This window comes from Wyeomyia smithii, chromosome 2, assembly GCF_029784165.1.
Source record: "Wyeomyia smithii strain HCP4-BCI-WySm-NY-G18 chromosome 2, ASM2978416v1, whole genome shotgun sequence".
Taxonomy (NCBI): domain Eukaryota; kingdom Metazoa; phylum Arthropoda; class Insecta; order Diptera; family Culicidae; genus Wyeomyia; species Wyeomyia smithii.
The window spans coordinates 66087878-66106527 of NC_073695.1; the positions used below are offsets into that span (position 1 = coordinate 66087878).

An 18650-nucleotide genomic window follows, 5' to 3' on the forward strand; every position below is an offset into this window, starting at 1 on the left:
ATATGATAAACCGACAAATAATAATCAAAATTCATCAAATTTTTACTTAGTTACTTCATGAGGATAAGCAATGTTTTCAAGATACAGAAACCTGTAAGATTAGTGCAGAAACCTGTGAGATTACAGTTTTCCTCCCCATAGCATTCGACTCGTCGCTCAGGATGCAGCCACTGGTGTCTACAGCATAACACCACCAGCACTGGCGGATCGGGCGACGACTTGGTGAGCATACCTTTCGCTGGGTGGATGCATCGCGAAGCATGATGCACAGTAAACGTCAGTTCACACCGCTTGCGCTAGTGTGTGTGCAATCGCCACCGTCCGACTGAGTATACTGAGAGGGTGTCAAACCCGTCTAATAGCAGCAGTGAACGGGCGAGAAGAAAATACCGAAAAAGAAGAGTGGCGAGTTTTCCAGCAGCAGGACGGGTGCGATTTGTGCAAACTAATTTGTGCAAAATCACCACTGAAAGTTGTAAAAATTATCAATGAAATCCGCTCTGTCACGGTTGCAGTCGGTGGAGTGTTCGATTGGTTGAATAGTTTCCACAAAAACGCGACCGACTAGCCGCCTGAACTGCTACGATTGGAAAAGTGCTTTCCTCGGTTCTACAGTGAAGTGAGACTCCCATCTTTTTTTCCCCCTGCTGGTAGGTTTTCAGGCAGATGGAAAATCGCTAGTGTGAGTGTAGATACAGGAAAACAGGGAAAAGCGGATAATTACTGCATATGAAAAATTCTTCGTCAATTTCCTATTTCGAGGCTCATTACAGAGCCTTAGGTGCAGCAATAGCACTGGTTAGCAAAAGGCGGTGTACGTACAGTGATAGTGTGGAAAACCGAGAAGATAATTGGACAGAAAAGGGAGCTCAAATTTTGAATGGAACATGCGAGTTGGGGTGTGTAGGTGGTAACAGACGTTCACAATCAATGCAGCATCCGGTTTGACAAAGTAGACTGAAAAGCTACAGCTTTCGAGTCAAGAACAAGTTCATGTTGATAACACGGTACAGGGAGAATCAGAAATCCCGAGTGCTGCTAGTACAGCGTTAACAGCCTAGGTACAGTGGTTAGCAAGCTAAATTGCTTCGATCCGTGCGAGAATAATCCAATCAATTGTGTCTGTTTCATGTAATTGCCGTGGGAAAGGAACGCGGTAAATTTGTTTGAAAAGCACTTTAGCGCTACTGATTTTGCTGCGCAGGCTACAGCGACTCGATGCAACGGAAAGTGTTTTTTTGCTGTGAATGTAAATTTTTATTCTGTTGATGTACACACTTTTAGAACGTGTTGGAAGTAACATTTTTTAAACGAGAATTAGCAGAGTTTAAGTTTTGATAACGTATTTATCTGAACCACAAATTTAATCGAGTGTTCCATTCAAAAGGTTGAGAGTAACTTGGTTTGAGACTCTTGAATCAAGAGTTTTACAAATTCATGATCATCGAGTGCTAAAATCCAAAAGTAAAGTGAAACATCTGTTTACTTAGTGAAGTCTTTAACATAAATATAGAGTCGCTGCTGTTTGGAAATACAAGCCGGAGGTGGCAGCGTGTAGCGAAAAGCAGAAAATAAAATCACCTAATATAAACAAGAGAAACTGTGCTGCGAGCGAGCGTGCGAGCGAGTGGGAAACTAGCAAAAAGCAGTCTAATAGAGCATTGCATATGGAGAGATAAGAACAGTGTGTGGTGTGTGTCAAAGAAGTGTTTCTTCCCCCGAAGCGTCTTTTCGAGAGTGGTTTTAGCAGCTCGGAACGCATCGCCGTTAATAATCGGGCGGGAGTGATCTAGCGAGAATATCTGCGCACGCGATCAGTCGGTAGGGGGAGACGGAGGAACGGACAGTACCATATTTCGGACGGTACGCCGGTCAGGCAGAAGGAAGTGAACACAGCACCGGTCACAATGGGCTGCACATCGTCGGCTGAAGAACGCGCAGCCATCGCCCGCTCGAAGCAAATTGAGCGCAACCTCAAGGAGGACGGTATCCAAGCGGCGAAGGATATCAAACTGCTGCTGCTCGGTGAGTAGATAGCCTTATTGATCGATTGGAAATTTGTATGCGTAACACGTGTTTTCCCAGCAATTTACGATTGAAACGGGACTAATGTTGAAATCCCGGAAGAAATGTGATGTGCGAAAGACTTATACCCAATGTTTTGAACAAATACATATGGTATGGTTCAATACTTTCAGAATGAATGTTTGATTTAACATATTTATTTCAAAACTGTTTTTTTTCTAAAATAAAATTTCATAAATATGAAGTTCAATATGAATTGAAATTGTGCTGTAAACAAATATCTTTGCCTCTAGTCGCATCTGAAAATTGCAGTAAACCAACTCGAAACAGCAATACAGTGCAAACGTTTGTGTTTTGCGGTTAGCAGGTCTGATTTCCTGGCGAATACAAGATATAGACACTTCTCAACCATACATCGTAAGTGTTGCGCTAAAAATAAATGTTTGTTTCATTTAATGAGTTCACCGGAAATAAATTGTGATGGAGTAGGACAAATGGAGGTTTTTTCTATAGTAATGATTAAATGAAATTTCGATTTCCGATCCCGCTGAAACTATCGTTTACTACTCGTTTCCGACGTCGTTGCTTTAAACCGTAATTTGTTTCTTCATAGCATAAAATTGAGAAGAAGAAACAGTGAATATAAAATGGAAAATAGAAAATAAACAACATCATAGGAAAAAGTAAATTAAAAAAAAGACTATAGACTATAGAAGACGGAAAACAGAATATAGATAGTGGGAAAAGGAAAAATACAATATAAATAAAAACATAAAAAATCGAGGTATAATACAACATATAACAAAACAAAACTAAATATCTTCGAAGTATTGATGTAACGTCCTTTTCATGGCTATTTTCCTTATTTTTTATTAGAATAATATATATATATACTAAATCTAGATTGTTCTGCTCGCGGCCCCCTTGCCGACCGCGGACCCCCGGTTGGGAACCACTGCATTATCCGATAGTATTTTTTTTTTTTTTGAGCCAAAGCAAGCCGTTATGAGGGGTCATGTCTGTTTTGTAACTAACTTCCCCTTTGTGTTGGGTTTTATTTACTCTCCGTTACAGCCAACGCAAGACACAGAGAATCTTTTTTTATGTTGCCAACCAGGACTCAGAGAAAAATTAATAAAAAAACAAACTTAATTATCTCAGAAAGCTAATTTTTTAAAAATGTTATTTTTTTCTTTAAATTTTAAAATCTACAAAAATATCATGGATCACGTATCATGGAGAAAAAAAAAACTAAAAGTTTCGATTCAAAAGAAAAGATAATAATTAAAGGCTTGTTAGATTATCTTGCGTCTTCAGCAGAGTTGTTGACAATTTCCCGAAAAATTATCGAAATAGACCAAACAATAAACAGTATTTGGAAAAACACAAAAATACTGTAAACTGACCAACATTACATAACTGACCAATATAAGGTAATTGAGTTTTGAGAAATCGAAAATAAGAAAAAAAAAATTGTCTAAATAAACAAATTTGTGTTAACTATTATTGGTTGTAAGCTAAGTGAAATTTTTGTAGAAAGAAATCAGCTTCTTAGAGATGTTTTTTTTCTGATTATTTAGTTTAAAATTTTATTTTTGTGTTTTTCTCTGCAACTTTCTTAGTCTCACGATATTTTTTTTTCTTAAAGGACAAAATTACTATCTACAACTTTACTGAAGACGTCATACTAATCAAATAAACCGTTCTATATTGAAGGATATAAAATTTATTTTAGCTTTAACTTTTTTGGTTTTTGTTGCTCCATGATCGGATAGCCATCAATGTTCAGACTATTTTCTTTGGTTTTTATATAAAAACTTTTTTTCATGAGTTATTAGAGATAATTATTCTTTTATGTATTTTATTGTAAAAGGTTTTTCGTGTTGTATTTTTTTTGGAAAGAAATTGTTTTTTCTACGACTTTGCTACTAAAATATGTGCAATCAATACCATTCATAAATCCTTTTCACAAATTTGTCGTGATTCAAAAGAATATTTGTGCTAAGCTTCAGCCAAATAAAAAATGACAATTAGAAAACTTACAATTGAAATTGGAACACTTTTTATGGAATTGCTCTACTATTAAAATGATTGGTTTGAGCAGAAGCATTGATTCACGGTTAATTAGGTATAGTATTCCTTCGATCGTGTTAGTAAAACAAGCTTTGAGTGATCAATCAGTGGGGCAAAATTAACGTTTCAACAAGGCTTAATTATTTTAAATAGTACAAAAGTTCGTATAATCAAATCACAATTTTCTACATCCGGGTGGATGCGTAGATTATTTTCCAATCTATTGCTACAAGAACGAAAAAAATCCGTTGAAAGCTAACCAATTCATAAGCATACTTTTACATACTTTTTCGCTATTCCGTGTTTAGAATTCCATTTTACACCTCTATGTAGCGGAACTTCCTGAGAGACGTAGCTCTACGTCAAAACTTAAGTATTAGGTTAAGCTTTTCTACAAAGTATAGAAATCAATGGCAAACCAAATTTCATAAAACAAGATTGAAGATAGAAGGAAGACGTTAGAAGATAAAGACAGGAGATAGAAAGAAGACAAAAAGGAAATAGGAATAAGATAGGAAGAAGATGAAAAAAAGTTACAAAGGAGCTTGGAGAAAATAGAAAGAAGATGGAAAGGAAATAAGAAGAAACGGGAAAAAGGTAGAAGGTAGAAAGAGAACAGAAAGAAAATGAAAAGAAGACAAAGTAGCTAAAAAGAGGATAGAACGAAAATGGAAAGAAGAAAAAAGAAAGTTAGAAAGAAAATAAGAAGAAGATTCTCAGTTAATTTAATTTTCTATCTTCATTACTATATTGACTTCGTCAAAAAAATTGAAAATAGCATGAATTTTCTTAGGGTCGAAAAAAAAGTAACAATGTTTGTGACGCACGTCGATGTTGCTTCTGGTAGAGATGGCAACTCACTGGCACGGTTCTGTCTCTCACACTGAGAAGTCATTCCAACTTCCACTGAGGGTGTTTAAACAATAGCCAGCTATAAATAATCTTCAACACGCAAATTACAAAATATAAAGTACTCAATTTGCAATATCGAGTATAAAATGGGAAATACCAAACACAAAATATTAAATTGTATTTTAAAATTTCGAAATCAAAGATCTTAAATAGAAATAAAGCATCAAAACAGTAAACGAAAGTTGAAAACAAAATTTAGAGATGAAGAACTATAAGAAAAAAAAAGAAAACAGAAAACAAAACTGGGAAAATAAACACTACTCAAAATTAAACCAAAAATTGAAAACTCGAAATCAAAAACAGAAAATCGAACACTGAAAATTAGAAAACGAAAGTGTGTTATGGTGTGTGTAAAATGTCATTTTTTATTTAAAGATCGATTAATGTTTCTTTGTCAAGTTCACTTCGTACAGAATAAAGGACACATTGAATACTGCAAGTTACTGGAAATAGTTAATTAAAAATTTTCGAAAATGATAGTATATAGATAAAAATATAGTAAATGCATGACGTGCGAACGCGATACAAAATAGCTACTATACGTCCTGCAGTTCACAGTGGTCCAATAAGGCAAAAAGTGGAACTTAATTCCATAGCGCCTTTTACCTTCATCCTAGCTTACAAGTGTCTTCGGAACGATTGTTTGTATGAATGACCCGTATAATCGCAAATTGTCAAAAAAGTATGAAAAGTTTACTATACTAAAAATAAAAAATTTGACTTCTTTGTGTTAAGATATAGAACAATAGTTTATTCAGCAAAGTTGTAGAAGATTCAAAAATATGAAACTTTGTTGAACAAATGAAAACCCTATCTTCCTTCGGTACAAAGCTATAAAGTATATAACATGGAACTTACTTAAAAGTTAGTTTTTTGTACTTAACTTTTGTTAGTTGCGTTTTACACGGAAGTATTCTTCAGAGGAATTGTTGGAGCACACAAAACACACATTTTTACCAAAGGTCATATATCCCCAGGACTGTTCCTTGCAAAGTTATATCATATTTCAGCTTATTTTTTCGATAACTGTGATGTGTGGTCTTCAACAAAAACATGTGTCTTGTATGCCCAAATGCTTCTTTAGAAAAACTTTTTCTTGTAAAATGTAGCTAACGAAAGTTAAGTGCAAAAAAATTACTTTTAAGTAACTTTTACAGAAAATACTCTGTAACTGTACCCAATGAAGATAGGAACATTGTTTGTTCAGCAAAGATTCATATTTTTTCACGTTCAAGGAAAAGTATTGACATCATGATTCCACTTGCCCCTTTTTAACTTATACGTTTTTGAAATTATCGAGAAAATAAGCTGAAATATGATATAAATTTGTAAAAAAAGTCCTGGAGATATATGGCCTTTGGCTAAAATGTGTGTTTTGTGTGTTCCAACAATTCCTATGAAGAATATTTTCGTGTAAAATGCAACTAACAAAAGTTAAGTATAAAAACCAACTTTTAAGTAAATTCCATGTTATATACTTTATAACTTTGTACCAAAAAAAGATAGGTTTTTCATTTGTTCAACAAAATTTCATATTTTTGAATTTTCTACAACTTTGCTGAATAAACTATTCTTCTATCTCTTAACACAAAAAAGTTAATTTTTTTATTTTTAGTATTGTTAACTTTTCATACTTTTTGACAATTTGCGATTATGCGGGTCATTCATACAAACAATTGTTCCGAAGATTTTATTTAAGCTAGGATGAAGGTGAAAAACGCTATGGAATTAAGTTCCACTTTTTGCCTTATTGGACCACGGTGCAGTGGTGTAACGGAAACGCGTGTGACCGGAGATTAGAGGTTGATGGTTCGTGTCCCACCTGCTGCACTATATTTTTTGAAAATTCATTATTTTCTATTGCCCCAGTTAGTATTTTTAATCGTCAACCCCACATTTACTGCTTGAAGTAGAAAATACAAAACACAAAATATAAAATCTGCAATTCAAATTTTTCAATTGATCAAAAATTGAAACAGGGAACACCAGACAATAGAAAACTGAAATTATAAAGCAGAAAAGAAAAAATACAAAATTGAGAAAAAAAAAAGGAAACAGAAGTCAAAAAACAAAAAATAACAATGAGTACTGAAAACTGAAGAATAAAAACTAAGTGCATAGCGCCTACGCTCAAAATTAAACTACAGGGTGTCACCGTGAAAGTGATACATTTTATCTATGCCATAAAATTATCATGCTAGAATAGTTAAGTTACAGTTGAATCCGTTCAATCGAAACCATTCGTCTTTGCATTTGATCATGGCCCGCAAACGCTTTTCAAAATTATCACAAGCCGTACGCACGACTTCGATCGGCATTTCATCTCAGATTTTCACTCAGTGGTTCGCAAAGTGTCCAAAGTCATGTGTTTCACTTCACCTAGCTTTCCTAGCATGTACCTCCAAATGCTGAAGTCCGATGGATTCAAATCGGGAAAGGATGCGGGGCATTCAGAGGTGCAAATGAAACACGGTAAATTTTCGTTTGCGTTGCAGAAACTTTCTTCTCCAAATAATTTCTAGGTATGTACAAGGTAGCAAATGGTCTTGATTGACGTGTTTTAGATAGAACTATTTATTAATTTTCACACCCCTGCCGATGATTTTTTTTCAAATACGTATCACGATCATTCTGCTTGATCAAAACAGTCTTCAACGTAAACAATTTTCATCTGAAAACATTATGTTGTGAGTAGCGAGCGTCTCGGCAATCGAGATCTAGCAACTCTGTCGGCAATATTTCTGCGAGGTAATATGTGAATCTTTCGTTTCTTGAAAGCTCCATACCCAAGGTCATTTTTGATTTTTCCATGCATAGTTTTATGATTCATATTCATTTCACAAGCCATATTTTGGCCGACTAGGCTGGATTCCGCCGGATACGTTCTTAAACCGCTTTGATCACCGCTGCAGTCCGAACACTAATTTTTTTTATCCTGGACAACCGTGCAAGTTTTTACGAATCGTTGAAAGGTCCTGTTCATGAATAATCTGTTCAACTCAAAATCAAAAACAGAAAATCGAACACTGAAAATTGAAAAGCGAAATTTTGAAGCTGAAAACCAAGTAATTAAAAATCGTTTAAATAAATTACATTGATTGAAAAATGTAGATTATTAGATACTGCAATATTTCAGATAATATATATCACACGAAAAGGAGCCGCAGCATGAACACTTAATAAAACCGTATGTTTTTAAATTTTCGCTTGTGATGCTGCAATTTTATAACTATCCCTCAAATTAGACTGATAACTGTCAACTGCTAAACTGCTAATGGCAATTTTCCCATTTCCTACTTCAAGGTCTATTTTGCGTGGTCACAAATGTATTTGAATATTAGCCACGATATCCTCTTACATCTAAAACAAGAGAGAAATGTTATTTCCTCAGCCCGATGATGCGAATAATGTTAATTTCCTACATGTTGCATAAAAACCGGATAGGACATTTGACGCTGTGTTTTGAGTGGCCACTAATGATCGAAACGTACAGATAAGACCAATCTAATTATAACATGCCACCCTTTCTGTATACATAATTCCGTTATCTGTGCCACACAAGCGTGTCCTCTCGAACAGCAAATAGGTGCCACCGGTTTTCGGCATATCTCATATTGATCGCGTTTTATTGCTCCAAACCACTCAACGGTACCGTAATGGGCCAATTGTGGGAACACACACATACATATAGACACACTGAAAGCAGATAGGAAGGCCACGAAGAATTAAACTGATGATGGAGAAAAGTCCGATGTAAACTACCGCTAGAGTCCTTGGTATTAACGAGCAGCGAATCGATGTGACATAAAACCACCCAAACAACCGCAGACATCCTTTACAGTGGGGTGCGCAATGAAGCTTATCGGGTTATGGAAGTTGAATTACTGTGGCCGGTTTTCCTGTTGCACTGCAACTGGTGTCTTTCGCAACACATATCTTGCAAGAATACGTACAATAGGAACATGGACCGCCGAAGCAGGTGATGAAAACCGTTATGGAAGACTGCCAATGTAAACTGTATAACGCTAGCCGGGTTTTGATGGTGTATCAACATGCTGCTGCGCATAGATTATAAGTTATAGTTATGCTATATCGCAATAGCAGCAGCACCCAGGTCGGTCTGCATTGAATTGTCTTATCGGAGGCAGTTCAGAAACAATGCATCAAGAGGGACTTGCTGAACAATACGGCATTAGATAATGTTCGGTGTAAGCAGGGTGGAAATTGCTATGGGTTTCGTTTGTTCTGTATGATCGAAATGTCAACGTTACTATTGGGAAATGCCGGATTCAGCACTGGTACAAGTGCCATCAAAATACGGAAGCCAGAATTGAACGTGAATGGCACTTTACCAAGGAAACACAATATGTTAGGGCGCTGGTAAAGGGAAGGTCTGCAACAGGAGGAGTTACACATTCGCAACAGCAGAGAATTATAAATTAGATCCGATATGTCCAATGTGCTGTCCAAGTTCGGAGTTGGGTGGAGGGCTCGAAAATTGTATGCAACAAGACCGTTCAGCCGTTATGTATGTCGCAATCGGTCATTCCAGTGTGTAATGATATTGTAGTACACCTGCGCTCCACAAAGGCTCTCGGATGTCAGATTCGTTTGTTGCCAGAATGTACATTAATTTTTATGATACTCTTGACGGTGCCAACAGGAGCAAAATACTACGTGATGAATTGGTCAGAGTCGACTGTCTTCAATTTGTATTGAATTCTGCACCCGATTTCGGTATGGAGAGTTTAGTATTTACGAAATGTATATTCTTTTTAAATATATGGTTCATAAACTCCGGCATTTTTAAAGGGGTTTTTTCAGTACTGCCATATATTGAAATTTATTCACATTCCATTCAACATACAACAAGCCACTTGTTTAACTAACTGACGAATTGGAATCATTTCGAGCAAGCAGCTGGAAAACAATACGTTCACTAAACCACATTTGCTGGAAAATTCCGAAGTTTGTAGCACGTTTTGCACACAAGTTTGCGTTTCAAACTGAAGAATGCTCGCGTTACCATACTGGGCGTACAAATTGTGGAAAAGAACACCTCCGGTGTTACTGTAAATCCTGCCCGCAGTGTAAATATGTACAACAAGCAGTGCGCCTCCTCAAGTTCGTTAAAGTTTTCGACTTGCAATTTCATCACTATTGCACGAGAAATTCCACTAATACACATACTCTTCATCATAATACTTTTCAACTGTGGTTCCCGATGGGTCACGAATTGCACGTTTTTCGTCAAATCTCTGTATTCTCGATAGAAACATTGGAATGTGAGGTAAGCTGCATCGTAACCATCCCGAACGTCTTCAAGGCAGAGATCAGTTCTCGGTACGAACATGTTCTCATAGGATGATGGCAGGAAAAACTGCTCCAAAGCTGATCGTTTGAGTCCCGTCACATCATCCCAGGTGTGCAGCATAATCATGGCACAACGCACCAGGCTTCCGGTCGGCACTGTGCAGGGGAACGTTGCGCCAATTATTCGGTTAACTTGTTCTTCTGGAATCTGTGGAACTTGACCACATTCCTGTAATGCTCGGTTGAATTGTTTAAACACAGTTTGATGTTCTAGCAAAGCCTGAGTCGTAGCAAATATAGTTATTATTAGAACCGCCCTACCAGGATCCATGATGTTTGACAGTCTTGGAAGGAATGAATAACTCGAACCGCTTAACTGTTGTATACGTGACTTATCCACAACGAGGAAGTCACTTCCATTTCTCAAAAGGTTTCTTGTGCCAAAGGTCAAATTGGATTTACGCTTATCAAAATAGAATAAATTGTTTAATTTCATCGTAAAGTGTCCCACTCGATCTACAGCTTGTGTGTATGTATGTAACAATCTAAATTGAATGTTTTGACTGTTTTCGATAATTGGATCACAGCTAAACAGCTGCTTCCGAAGGGGCGAAATAGCTGTGTGACGCTTTATCCTATCGCTCTCGTTCATTTCCATCGCTTTGTCGCATTGCTGTCAGCATCGTAATGCGTACAAACTTTCGTATGCTGTCCCCAATTCGGCATTTTCTCTCTCTCTCTTTCTAATAATGATTATTCCCCTCAGTAGAACAACGGGTGAGCTGCCGGTGTTGGCACTAGTGCACTGACTTCTTTCGTTCCGTTATAGTTTCACCACAACTCAGCAGTTCACGTGGTTAGAAAATTAGCTATGCTTTTCGTTTTGATTTTTCATCGAGTGTTTATTACACTGACCTGATTGCTTATCCATGCATGGATAATTGAGCTGTATTTATTCTAAATGCGGTGTTTATAAACTTTCAGTTAAAGTTCTCGTAGTAGTAATCTTAAGGCTTACTTTTTATAATAAATAATGGGTATGAAAAATTACAATTGTGCTGGTTTTGCTGTCTAGACTAAAACGAGAAACCGTAGATTGATGCTGCATTTTAAAGTTGCCTCTGCTGTCCTTTTTTAAATCCAAATTTTCAAAATGAAAAAACAGAAAGAAATGCTCATAATATTTCAGGCTATTCTGCAGTACCTACGGAGTGCCACAAGGAAGCGATTTAAACCCACTATTTTTTTCTCCTTCATAACCTGTTAAGGGGGTTGTATACCTTTTTGCTCGAGAAGGAAGAGCAAAGTTTGGTGTTTATTTGAGGCGTGTAGCACCCTTTTTATTGCATAAAAGTAGTAACTCTTCGAAAGTAATGACCGTTTCTCCGGAACGCGGTTTTTTGCAGAGGTTGGCGGTGTTTACGATTGAGACCCAGCAGGTTAACTGAAATCATAGAACTTATATTGTTTCATTCCTTGCTGGGGACATTATAGCACTTCGACCAGTAGGGGAAGGGGTGATAAAAAGGACACCCTAAGCCATTTCCCAATTTCCTCCACAGTTTAACAACTATGAGTCGATAGCGCACATTAACTGAGTCATTAATGGTTGATACAAAAAAATAACAAGAAGTACTAAAATATAGAATTTTTCGTAGTTTTCATGAGCATTTTCGAAAGCAGTTTTTTGGGGGTAAAATGAACACGTGTGGGTAAAAAGAACATAGGGAGGTGGTTATATGAACACTTTGGGTGTGAACATTAATTATCCCTTTACGGATAGTAAAATGTTGTTCCACAGCACGTGACACACTTATGCATTCACCAACAGTTCAATTTTCACTGTTTGTCGTAGAATTAATAACAATATATGACCTTATCTGCAAGAAACTGAGAAATGGCGGAAGCTTTTTTTACGGACATTCCGCATTCAACAGTACGTTTAGCCGCGGTCATCTGTTCATCGGTCCGAATTTACCTTTGCGTTTTTCTGATATAAACACGAAGATTTATCTAGATCTAGGTTTTTCAATGGAAATTAACACATTTTTTTCACCATCACCATGGGCTGTCCATTTTACATACATATTATTGAAAATACCTAAATATTTCGAGAAAATCATTTAAACAATTACTAACCTTTGATGATTCCTGCTGGTTAGTAGTCTGAGTACAGATATTTGCAGAAAAACCGTTATAAAATACTGTTTTACACTAGAAAAAACCTTATTTTTTGTAGGCCAATATAACATCACCACCATGAATGTACACGTGTTTTTTGTTTATTATTTTGACTGTTTGATTGTTTCATGTCGTATACTTTGTCTCAAACAGCTTCTAGTGCCTCTAAGATAAGGTGCCAAAGAAGTTTGTACTATTTTTCAACGTAATAGTCAAGATTTAAACGGGTGTCCATTTTACCACCCCTGTTCATTTTACCCACAATTCCCCTACTTAGATCCATTGTGGTGTAATTTCATTAGTTTAGAAGTGTGCCGGGTATCTGAACGATCATTTTCATAAGTATTTTGTTTTCAGTGCAAACGGGAACGTTTTTCCCGAAAAAAACGGGGAATTTATTAACGAACGTTTAAAAAAAAGATGAAGAAAATCGGTTCAGTAGTTTCACCGCAATTGTAAACACGTCAAAGTCATTTTTTGAAAAACACCAAAACGCGTATAAAGTTTCAAGTTATGCTTATGCGGCCGTGACAATGTGCGCTTCAAATCTCTCTAACTTTCTCATTACTGCTCAGATCTTTATGAAAATTTGTGAAAATGTTCTCTAGAAGTTGTACTTAAAGATAATGCAATAAAAAAATCGATTTTTTGGAAACCAAAAGGTGTATAACCCCTTAATCCTTCTGCCAGAGTGAATTTACGTCAATTTCTACGAACTGTAAAATTGACATAACTTGAAAATAAGGTGGGGCCACCCACAACATGGGTCTTAAATAAACTTCGCGAGCCAAAAACGAGTTGATGATTTGTTAGCCGCTGCTTTTTCGATTGATTTTTAGTTAACCCTCTCCCGCTCACAAGGTTTATCATTAAAATTTAAAGCTTCACGAGAAAATTCAAGCTGAACACTTTGTAGACTAACTAAAATTACTGTCAACTGTAGTATTTTGAAGAAAATGCCCAGTGATGCTATGAGGCAGCATATAAAAGTTTTTGGAACAATCGTAAGCACAACAAACTATTTTATGTCATGATATGATGATTATAATTCTTGGTGCTCTAGAGTCACCATGAGCAGGAAAGGGTTAATTATTTCGCTGGTTTGCAATTGAAGATATGCTAATTATTATACCAAAAGTTTGGGGAAAAACTTCACCTATCGATTGAGACATTATTGTTCAAGATCTGTTCAGTGAAGGTAACAATGCACGCATTCGAAACGGCACATGACGATTGATTACGATTGCTGGTGATTGGTTGAATGCTGCGAAACTAAATAAAAAAAAAAAATTTATCTTAAGTTTTCGTCACTTTACTATTGAAAAGATGTATCAGCTATTATACCAAGTTTGGGGTAATCATTGGTGGTACACTTTTAAAACTTTTAAAACAAGACGTAGCCCGACACCAAAAAGGAAGCTTGCCTCGAACTTTTTGCTCACGTTCGCTTTTGAATGCAACAATGCAAGTAGGTAACCACGTCAACCTTGTGGTCGTTGCTTTGCACACGTTCTGTTATTTTTTATAATACAAATACAAACAAATAAACAAATTTCATTTTCATTTTATGTATTTAATTTTCAACTTTTTTGAAGGAGGGGGCCCCTTCAAAAAAGATGAAAATTGGAAAGGAAAGACAAAAAGTTCAAGCCGTTAATATTATTAACTTTTCGACAGCGTATATGCTTAATTTAGCAAAAAACAAGTCCAGTGACAGTGAAAGTGTCATCAAAAGGCAAGCCAAATGATTAATAATGATAATAATGTGATATTTTTCAACACACTTTTGCATGCAAGTTACAAACATCGCAACTTGCACACAATTTTTATGAAAGCTATTCCTTTCTTTCTTCTCAGTGTTATTTGTTTTTTGCCCTCCCCTTAGCTAACTTTCAAAAAACTTATCTTAGAGATCGATAGTTTTATTTTTCATGCAAGCGGTCTCCAATCCACAGCTCTCAATCGTTCATCGATGGAGACAGAGTCAGCTTTTCTAAAATCTCGTGCTGTAAGGTCATACTCGTCTACGAATGAGACGTCCGCAGTACGATGAAAAGAAAACAGAATGGGTGGATGATATCTTTCATCAATCCTAGAAAGGGCCTCTCCACATGAACCGCTATCACAGTCATTCATAGCTCGCTGATGAACGAAAACAAGATCAAGAATTCTCTCATCATTGTTCAGTATGTGATTGATTTGATGCATGTTTAGAAGTGACATTCCGTCTAACAGGTGCGCACTGCCTGAATTGATAGTAGATTGGAGAGCATCGGTGTACATGTGGTTAGAACACGGATGTCTTTTCCACTTTAGGCCGGGACGATTGTAATCACCAAAAACCAACAAATCATCACGTGGAGAAATTGAGTTGACTGCTAATTCAACACACGCTATATGTCGATCCATGACATCGACCTCATTCCTGAGATTTGGGGGAAAGTAGAAGGCCCCAACGACAATAATCGAACCACATGTCTTGATCTTCACCCAAATCTGCTCTAGGCTGTCATCCATAGCTAACGTAAGCACAGAAGACGTAAAACAACGCTTCACTGCAATTAGAACCCCACCACCAGAATCTTTCTCACTGTTGAGACGGCTTCGATCTGAACGATAGACTTGGTAGTTGTTTCCGAATAGTTGTGATGAGCAGATGCCATCATCAAGATTTGTTTCGGTCAGGATGACGCAGTCGTACAAACAGGCGATAACGTTCAGCATAAACTGTTCCAGTTTTGTCCTTAGACCACGAGAATTTTGGTAGTAGAACAGAATCGAAGAGTTTTCCTGAGGCAGGGGTGAGCTATGGGAGATAGACATTTCATTACTTTTTTGCGAATCAGAATTAAAAATAACTTAACTGGCCTGGGGGCACGTTGGCCCCCAGCATCCCTTGATGGTTGAACTTCCGAATAATGGGCGTCACAAGATAAGCGCAGACCTGTGACAGAGAGACTGAGTCCCATGCCGTCAGAAAAACATTGCTTATCGGTTATCAAACCTCCATCGCCTCCGAATACCGATTCGCCCGAGTCTCGTTTTTTGCGGAATAATTTTTGAATTCCCGGAACTTGAGTTTGTCCGGCCAGGTGGACGCCAGAAGAGCTTTTTCTTTTAAATTTGGCTCGATCCCAATTTTAAATGAAACAAAGGACATCTTGGACAGATCTGCATCTTTTGAGACTAATTTAACCGTTTCAATACCATCGTTTGTCTCTAAACAACGGCTCGCAATTTTTTCAACATCATCGCAAGTTGCAAGTGGATGCAAACCAGTCAAATACACCCAGAACTTAGGTTTTTGCGGAATTGCAATAATACCGGGCATAGATGAATCGCTCAGGTCGATGGTTTTTGTGCCCTGAGTTGGTGTTGAAACGACACCAACAGAAACCGGAATGGCTTCACCAAGTTCACCACGACGTCGTATTGTTGTTTTTAAGCCAGGCCTCAATACAGGCGTGAAAGAGGGCGCCGTCATTACTGGCTGCGGCCAGCACTGAGGAACGGCGTTTTTTTACTTTTAAGCTCAATTCTTGCACCAATAGCGTAAGCTCCTCAATTTGTTTGCGCATAATTTCAATGGAAGTTACGCTTTTTATCATACCGTGGATTTGATCCGGCTTGAAATTCGTCCTACACGTAGGACAGATCCAGACGGCAACACCTTTGGTGAAAAAATTGTTCATTTCGCTGCGGTTGATTCCTGAGCAATCCTTAGCAACATGATAGTAGGTTCCACAGAGTCCACAAATGCAAAGGTCGATTCCAGTTACATCTTCCGAGCGTTTTCCGCATAGATGCTTTCCCATGATGGATAGAAAAAACGATGCACAGATGTAAACAAACTGCTCGAATTTGGCGGCAACTGCAACAGAACAATAGGGCACCAACAGAAGCACAATCAGCAGCTTTTGGAAATTTGTTTCACAGAATCACTGACTACTGATCACAGAATACGAAAAACTTCAGCGAATCGAAATAAAACGAGCGATTAACTAGCCAAACAAACCACACTCGTGTTAAAATAAAATGAATAAATAATATAAAAAACTAATAATTCCCGAAATTGGACGCCAACAAAAATCGTAAACAACGCGCAAGGTTGCCAATTGATAGTTATATGGTATATGAGAGTTATTTTCGACAAGGGATTAACAGGTTTGGAATTAAGGATTTTTTTGTGATAGAAAATTAGTTCAAAATACAAAAACAACTAATTGTAAATAAAAATAATATGAACACTGATAAATTCTTGGAACAATCAAAACAGTGAGTAACAGTTTTTGAATGTTTTCTGCCGTATGTCTTCGTTTTAATACAGTAGGGTAGCATGTTATAGAAAGTAAACCGAACATGTGCCCTTGTGTAAATATTGTTACTACTGAACGGATTTTAAACATTATTATGTGGACCGATTGGTGAAGTTTGGCTCAAAATCGCGGTATGTTAAAGGACTTTTGTTTGCAATGATAAACTAGTAAAATTTCAAGAAAAGTTCTTATGTATCTTGTGGACTCCAAAACCATATTTATTTCGTATTGTGAAGTCGACAAATAAACTGTCTTTATCAAGACGATTCAATTTTTGAAAGAAGTTCAATGATTTTTCTCAAACGTATTCTAGATTTTCAGCAGAATAGGCAAACACTATTGCGCATATAGAGTGGGTTCTAATCACAATTTCAATTAGGATAGTTCTAAATCAATTATGCGGTCGTATATCATTTTACCTATGTTCCAAAAAAGAGGTATATAGGAAAAGGTGATGAGAGATTTCCCAAAAGATTACAATGAGGTGCATTAGTTGACTGTTATCATCTGGACAACGGTTTCATTTTTGACGTAGAATTACGTCTTACGGCAACGTATATACAGTAAGGTCTTTTTTTACACGAGGGATGCGTTCCAAATTTGTATGGGATCGCGTAAAAGAGACTTTTTTGAGTTGCGAATATAACGTTTAAAAATGTTTTACCGTTTTAAAATGTTTGAAACTCGTTTGAATATGATAGTGGTCAATCTAGAGACCAAAATTCAATATTTTAAATTTTCAGTATTTACACCAAAAATTGTGATTTTTTTGTTGAAAACTGATATATGGTACCTAGTGGCCTGAAACAGAAAACATGATTGAAATGAGGTCGATATCTTGTACCGTTTTTGAGTAATTAAGGAAAGCAACTCGCGTAAAAAAAAACCGTGTAAAAAAAGACCTTACTGTACTGTCTTGAGACGACATTGTGATCAGTTCAAGTGATCAGTTTATCAGTACGGCTCGAATGCAATGGTGCCAACGACACTATGTTTTTCTTTTTGATTTTATGCTGCATACGAATAAGTAAAAAAAAAGAAAGATACCACAAGATAAGTCATCGAATAATGAACAAAATGGCATGAAAAATCCATTTTCGAAAAAAATGGCACTTACGTCACTGTGTCATATCACGGCAGTATAGGGGTACGAAATCAACTTTCAAAAGCAACGAGAACGCCACAAAAATTGTCCACTTTCAAATGTTTAAAACTCAGTATGTTCTCAACGGATTTCTTTCACTCTTACGGCAATCGATTGGAAAATTAGTTATGCTTAGACCAAAATACGAAAAATTGTGATGCTAACTCATGTGCTATTGAAAAATGTAGAGCCTTGTTAAACGCATGTTTCAACCAATCAGAGCTGAAACAAGACAATTTAACTTTCATTGTATATTGTGTCATTGTGTATGCAGCAAGGAAACGGTTGTCTCTTACTGGAAACTGGTTCGACCCGTACCCGGCAGAGCAGTAGCAGCTGATTTTAACACAGCAAGGTTGAACTGGCGACTCATTTGATCGAAGCGTTCCTAAGCAAACGGACCAACCAACGGACTGCACAGCATTGCTGAACATGTTTGGATGTTGGTTAAGTCTTGTTTGCTAGCTTGCAGTGTGTGCGAAGCGGAGAATAACAATGGAAATATAATCATTCCGTGTCATCGGTAAATGACAATCCAAAATCAACGCATCTCTTAAAGGTTTTCAAAGAATTAATCAAGAGAATGAATTAATAAAGAGAGCTGTATGAATGAAATTTACCGCTTCACACTAATAAATTGATCAACTCCAATCGAGTGTATTCCCAAAACTATTGCAAATAATACA

At 36.8% G+C, this 18650-nt stretch overlaps 1 protein-coding gene across 6 annotated transcripts in view; it reads left to right on the top strand.

The window, feature by feature from the left end:
• The first annotated feature begins 385 nt into the window (after positions 1 to 385).
• LOC129725961 (G protein alpha o subunit) overlaps positions 386 to 18650 on the top strand; it is a 207414-nt gene continuing 189149 nt past the window's right edge. Inside the window, exons 1-2 of one of the 6 annotated variants that reach the window (XM_055682439.1) lie at positions 386 to 682; positions 1491 to 2025. In XM_055682439.1, the coding sequence (XP_055538414.1) occupies positions 1908 to 2025 (118 nt within the window). In that variant the 5' untranslated portion in view covers positions 386 to 682; positions 1491 to 1907. The remainder of the gene's footprint in view (positions 683 to 1490; positions 2026 to 18650) is intronic. The other 5 variants (XM_055682440.1, XM_055682431.1, XM_055682438.1 and 2 more) reach the window with 5 other exon arrangements.